Source organism: Phodopus roborovskii, unplaced genomic scaffold (genome assembly GCF_943737965.1).
Source record: "Phodopus roborovskii unplaced genomic scaffold, PHOROB, whole genome shotgun sequence".
Classification (NCBI taxonomy): domain Eukaryota; kingdom Metazoa; phylum Chordata; class Mammalia; order Rodentia; family Cricetidae; genus Phodopus; species Phodopus roborovskii.
The window spans coordinates 21,938,325-21,944,577 of record NW_026126407.1 but is presented as its reverse complement, the minus strand read 5'-3'; the positions used below and the strand labels follow the sequence as shown (position 1 = coordinate 21,944,577).

The following is a 6,253-nucleotide window of genomic DNA, read 5'->3' as shown; positions in this document are numbered from 1 at the left end:
AGAAGGCCTGACCCAGCCCTTAGGTTGTGTGCGGATCACACCTCCTGAAGATAGCACACAGTTTTATCACTCTCTCCTTGAGAGACCAGACAGCACTTCATGTTGAATGTTTGCTTCCCAACATGGTTCTGGAATGTTCTATGGGTACATGCAGGTTGTTCTCCAGATGAATGGTAGATTACAGCAGAGGTCCAGCTGTGCAGGGATGACAGTCCCCCCCTCCCCACTCCATACATACACACAAGATATGCTATGGTGTCATCCTGTGACCTGAAAGCCTCAGAAAGCAGAGAAGGCTCTTGCTACTGGGAGTCCCAAGGAGGCCTGAGATAGGACCTTCTACTCTGTTGTCTGTACTTTTATTCTGGAGCAAACTGAACAAGAACAGGGGAGGGCTCTGCTCTGTCAGACTCACAGGGCTTCAGGGAAAATATGAAATATGTCCAGGTTTGTGTCAAGTTGACCAAAAAAAAAAAAAAGAAAGAAAGAAAGAAAAGAAAAGCCGGCACATTTGGGTTAACTGTTTTTAATCAAATTAAGAAAGACCAATAATGTGTGTAATCTGAGAGTTATGAGCTGAACAAAAACCCTTTTCTCCCCAAGTTGTTAGAAACCATGACTAAGACAGGACCCTCTTGGGCAAACACCAAAAAGTGTATAGAACTGTGTCTCAGTAGCACCATACTTCCAGAGTTCTCTCCACTATCATATACATACATGTATAGATGTGCACACACATGCACATACATATGTTTACTCTAGTGGTTTCACAAATTTCTTTCCAATATAAATAAATTTCCTTCCCTACCTTTCTTTCTTTTTCACCTTTCTTTATTCTTTCCTTCCGTTTTAAATATATTTAATTAGTTATTTGATTTGCCTTATTGCTCTGACTAGGACTTCTAGTACTATATATTAAGGAGAAGAGGGAAAATGTTGAAATTGTCATCTCTGTATATTTCCTGATATTACAAAACTGGATATATGTTTTCACATAAAGAACAGAGAAGTAATCCTCAGCTTTTATTTGTTCTGTCAGCCATCCAAGTATGCTGATGGGTCCCTGTGCATTGGATTGTGAGATTGCCAGTCCTTGGGTGATCAAAGCAAGACTTTCAGCAGGAGCAGAACAATGGGAAATGATGACATTAATTTGAGGGTAGGGTTTCCATTGTTTGAAACAGGCGAGGTGCATGAGGTTTTGATTTGTATGCCATTGAGGACATTCTGTTGCATATTGCAGGCATTTTCGGTTGCACAGCCCTTCCCATACAGCAGTAAAGAAGAAAGTCCTATTGTGCAAAGAAAGATCCAGGAGTTAATATTCTCATTTCCCTCTCATTTCTCCTCATTACCCTTTGCTCTGTGTGGAAAGCACCTTTTAAGGCAAACCTTCCCCAATTCATTCCAGCAGCTGACAGAGTAGCCTTCTGTAAGACCCACTCACGTTGAATCAGGATTGGTCGATGGGTCAACAAGATACAGGTGGATAAGAGGGACAAGATATGACTCTTGAGAGGGGTCTATAGCAATAGGTGTTAAGAAAGGATGACATACAGACACAAGAGTCATGACAGGCTATGCAGTGAGTTTCTTTTTCCAGTTTTGATTCTGTCCTAGATTTGTTGTTGTTGTTTTTTTTTTGTTTGTTTGCTTGCTCAGTGTGTGTGTGTGTGTGTGTGTGTGTGACAGTGTAAGTGCATACAGCTATAGTTGATGGTGAAAGTGTAAAATTCAGTCTAAGTCCCCACAGATTCAGAATGACTCCTGTAACTGTATAGATGGAAGTTCATTGAGATGTGTAATCTTTCGATCTGGCTAATCTCACTTCATGATGTTTTTCATTTGTAAGTTCTTTACAATTTAAGTTTTAATTTAAAAGATTAAAAAACAACATATAGGAGCAGAAATGGCATGCCACTTCTGAGATTAGACTACTAAAATCTACAGGTCCTTTTTCACTTGGTGCCTTTTCATTTCATCATTAGCTTGGAGGGAAGTCAGCTGATATGTCATGAGGCCACTGCATAAAGAGGAATTGACACCACCCAAATTGTGAGTAAACTAGAAAGCAGATCCTCCATTTGAAGGAACACAATCCAGGCTGACAACTGATACAGTCCCAGGAGACACCCTGAGCATCTGAAGGACCATAGCCTGCTGACAACTCACAGAGCCCAGGAAGACACTTTGAGCCAGAACCAGAAACAGTACAGGGCTCAGATTCTAGATAGACCTGCAGAACCTGGGATGTAATGAATGCTTGCTATTTTCAGGGGCTAAGCTCCAGGTATACAGAAGTAAACAGTGGTGCACTATACCCTTCAAGTGTACCAATCATTTTCTTGAAGAAGAAGAAGGAGGAGGAGGAGGAGAAGAAGCAAGGGTATGAACATAAAAATGTTAGAGGACGTACTCATACCTGCGAGGGTGCTGCCACTAAACTCAATGCACTTAGTTTCTTTCCCTGTGCACTTTATGGTGGTAACTGAAGAGCACGACAGGGATTTCTCATTGTAGCAGGCAGGACATTCAACACCATTGGCTTGGGAAGATGGAGATGCTGAATTGAGAGACAAAAGTTTTCACCTTGGGGAACAGGCAGAACAGCCAAGAATACACCTATCTACTAATCATCTAATATAGTATTTCCCCCCATGATCCTACCAAAACGCATTGTGGTAGAAGGAGGCCCAGGAGAAAGAGACTGGTATGTAAGTGCACTGAAGGGTGTCATAGAAACCTAGTGCTGTCCTCATCTTTGTCAGTTACTCTGTCCTCTGCCCTGAATAAAAAGTTCTAGGTAATGAAAAAACAGATCATCTGGTTTCTAAACAAACGCTGTTCATAAGGTAAGAAATGAGCCAGGTGTGGTCATGCACTCTTATACTCCCAGATGCTCCAACCTTGGAGGGTGAGGCAAGATGTTTACCTGATCCCAGTGATACAAGCCTGGATACATGCAAGACACCATCTCAACAATACAAAAATCCAAGATAAGGATAAGAAATCCAAGATAAGGTGAAGAAATTCTCTCGACTGGAGGAGCAGAGAGCAAAGCACTTAAACCTATATATCAATGAACCTCTTTAAAGAATAGGCCCAGAACCAATTACTGTTGCCCAGGTGCCACTAAGTCTGTGTATGCAAGTGTGTATACACATACCTAAGAGAAAGACATGCATCCAAACCAGACCCTTACAAATGGAAGCTTCAAGCAAAAAAGGGAATACAAGTATCAGGGCTGCAACCCATCAACAGAGGACCTATGGAAAGGCAGAGGACCCCTGAGCAGGTGCTGGGCACAGATACAAGCTGTACTCACATGTTATGTCATCTTTGTTGCACTGATCAGTTTTGCAGCAACGGTTTTCAAAAGTAAATCTCCTTTGATCCCCCAGAGTTGCTGAGAATGAGTGATTACTACATGAGCTGGATTCTTTGGTACATCCTTTTTGCTTAAACACGTGGTCTGTAAACAGAGCTGCAGAAAATTGAACCACTAAGTATATTTTCCTCCTTAACTCATGGTAAATAACCTTTCCTTCATCCCTTCTGCCTTGAGTACTGCACTTTTCCAAGAGTCCCTCTGCAACAGACTGTTTCAAAGAATGAACCAACAGAGGGACCATTTGCTACAAAGGGAGTAACTGGTGGTAGAGTACTTGCTTGGCATGAGTGATGCCCAGAGTTTAATCCCCGAAACTGTAAAAGCAAGAATGGAGTGACACCTGAATGAGCCTCATCATGTAGAATCCATGTCCTACAACAAACACATGCTCCATCTACACCACACCACAGAACCCCAGACCGCCCAGTCTCATCCTGGAAAGGAATCAAGGATAAACCAGAGGACTCTCAAGGTGTGAGAGTTGGCTTACATGGTGTATCAAATTTCTGTATTTGGTTGAAGCAGCCATTAGTGGCTGTACAAACATTTGTATTCCCAGGACATGATGTACTTTGACATTCTTGTACTGTACACTGGTAACACTCTGCAAGGAAGAAATGTACATAATTTAAAAGGTAATCCCAGAGACGTGTAGTTGATGTTTCTTAACAGTCAAGCCATGAGGGGCTAGACAGACCACTGGAGTCCCATGTGGTTGGTTATCTCCCCAAGGCTCTTGACTGCTCACCTCCCACCCCCCCTTTAGGAGAAAGGAATGCCTTGTTTACTCTTACCCACAGAGCCCACAGCTAAGATGGTAACACCAAAGACTGTGAGGAGGTTCTTCAGGCTGTAGGACCAGGCCATGGTGACTTCTGAGAACACTGAATGAGATGCAAGAGATGACAATGGGACAGAACTATGGGGCTCAGACCTGTAATCCAGCCACCAACACTCTAGACTGTTGTTTGTCCATGCGTTCATTCACTCATTCTTTCTGAAAGCCGAACTTTATCGAACACTGCCTTGATGCTAGATGTGGTCATTTGGAAGGATGCAAAACTGGAAAAGACACCACATCCTTTATCAAGGCATGGGGGCTACTGAGAGGGTCTTCCTTCCCAGAGAAGGATTTCACCCAGGAGGGATTCTTCTTGCATGGGTCTGGAGGGCATAGGTCTCCTTCCACAGTTGAAATGGCTAAATCAAGAAACCACTCCTCTGGGGAGCAGGTGGAGGCTCTCTATGTACTAGAAAGTTCTGGGCCATGGTTCTTAAGAGCAATCAGCCCGTTAGTTAAGGAATCATCACTTCCACAGCCACCTTCCCCCTAACAGCTGTCCACCATCACCAGTATCACAGCCCACACTGGAAACACTCACCAAGGAGTAGTCTTGCTCTTCTGAAAGGTCTGCCTTGAGATGGAGAGGAAGGCCAGTGATCTCACCAGAGAGAGGAAGAAAGAAACACTACTTTCTCTGCTCTCACTGTCACTGACTCTTATAGCCCAGAGGACTATTGCCTGGCAATTAAGCTACTGCAGATAGTATTTTGACATGAAGCCAAGTGCACTGAGCTTACTGATTTTCTAGAAAACGAAAGTGATACCATGAGAACAAGTATTCTCGAACTTCCAGTTGGTAGGGCCTTGGGGGACAGTAGTGGAGGTATAATGCCTCTGTGCTGGAGGCAAGCTACAGCAAGTTTGGAGTATGTAATAACCATCCTCGCCTTTCCTAGTGTTCCCTCTTCCAATCATTCATTTCTTCCTAGAGTCAGACCCTGGAATTCATATACTTCTCTGCCTAGAAGGAACTGGGTATGCTTCTCTACAATTTTACGTTTCCCATCTATTTTCATGCCAGCCTCTTGCTAGGGCATAGCTCACCAGCCTTCTTATTTGCAACGGAGACATGAGTTTAGCTAGGGAAATCACTATTCCTCTAGTCTCTTCTAATCATCCAGAACTTGGGCATGTTCTCTTGAAATTCAGGTGCCAGGGACAGAGAGAATCCCCCCACCACTCCCAACCCTTTCAGAAATCAGTATGCAGAGTTTTGAAGAAGGTGCGAGTCACAGGGAAGGAATGGGATGTCTATATGCCCCAGAGGCTGGAGTGTGGAAGGGATGAGAAAGGATACCCTATCTGTCATAGAGATGAAGGAGTGAGCAAGGACACCTGACCGTATCACAGGTAAAGGGATGAGGAAGGATACCCTGATGGTCACAGAGATTAGCAGAAACTTGCCTGGAATTTCTGCACAGGCCTAAAATTGTGGGGGATGCATTCTTAGTGTTCAAAGTAAGTTGAGAAAATATTTCAGGGGAAACAGAAACATGAGCTGGGAGAGACTTGCCACAGTCTCAAGGCATGCCAAGTAAAGACATCATGGGTTCCTTGATGAAGTCTACTTCAGTTCCTGGCTAGAAATTGAACCATTGCTCAAGATTATGGGATGGCAGCTAAGACATGCTCTATATTCTTCCCCAAAATATAACCAAGGCCTTTTTCTGTGGGTGCCCATAAAGATGGCTGCACTCCATCTTGGCACATAGAGTTCAAAGCTGTCAGCAAGCCACAAGACCTAAAGGTCAAAGGTGTGGCTTCAGAAGGATGTTTTGGCAGTCTTAGTCTAAATAACAACAGACCTGAATCTGAGGTATGGCTACTCCTGACTGTCAAGGCTAAGGAAGGAGAAGCTGAATCTGAGGTGTGGCTACTCCTGACCTTAAAACTAGGGAACAAGAAGTTAGAACTAAAGTTTGGTTACTGAACCCTTAGAATAATTGAGGATGAAAAGTCTATTTGTTCTGTATACATGATACTGTGTTCCCCTGTTTGCCACCTAAGAGTAGCAAAAA

At 43.4% G+C, this 6,253-nt stretch overlaps 1 protein-coding gene across 2 annotated transcripts; it reads right to left on the bottom strand.

Annotated features, from left to right (window-relative positions):
* Positions 1 to 516: 516 nt before the first annotated feature.
* LOC127219766 (protein RoBo-1) lies at positions 517 to 4,915 on the bottom strand. 2 transcript variants are annotated; one of them, XM_051181534.1, is made up of 6 exons: positions 4,774 to 4,915; positions 4,186 to 4,275; positions 3,882 to 3,995; positions 3,326 to 3,484; positions 2,423 to 2,563; positions 517 to 1,292 (listed from the first exon to the last, which is right to left on the bottom strand). In XM_051181534.1, the coding sequence occupies exons 2-6, from the start codon at positions 4,256 to 4,258 to the stop codon at positions 1,102 to 1,104; spliced, it is 678 nt and encodes a 225-aa protein (XP_051037491.1). In that variant the 5' UTR covers positions 4,259 to 4,275; positions 4,774 to 4,915; the 3' UTR covers positions 517 to 1,101. The 2 variants fall into 2 exon arrangements, with proteins under 2 accessions (XP_051037491.1, XP_051037492.1); XM_051181535.1 differs by lacking the exon at positions 4,774 to 4,915 and having other exon boundaries at positions 4,186 to 4,336.
* Positions 4,916 to 6,253: the final 1,338 nt, after the last annotated feature.

Coding starts and splice junctions, on each gene's coding strand:
- LOC127219766 (XM_051181534.1), bottom strand. CDS start 4,258: ATGGCCTGGTCCTACAGCCTGAAGAACCTCCTCACAGTCTTTGGTGTT. Junction 2,564..3,325: donor CAACAAAGATGACATAACAT/GTGAGTACAGCT, acceptor CTCTCAATTCAG/CATCTCCATCTTCCCAAGCC. Junction 1,293..2,422: donor TAGTGGCAGCACCCTCGCAG/GTATGAGTACGT, acceptor TTTGCACAATAG/GACTTTCTTCTTTACTGCTG.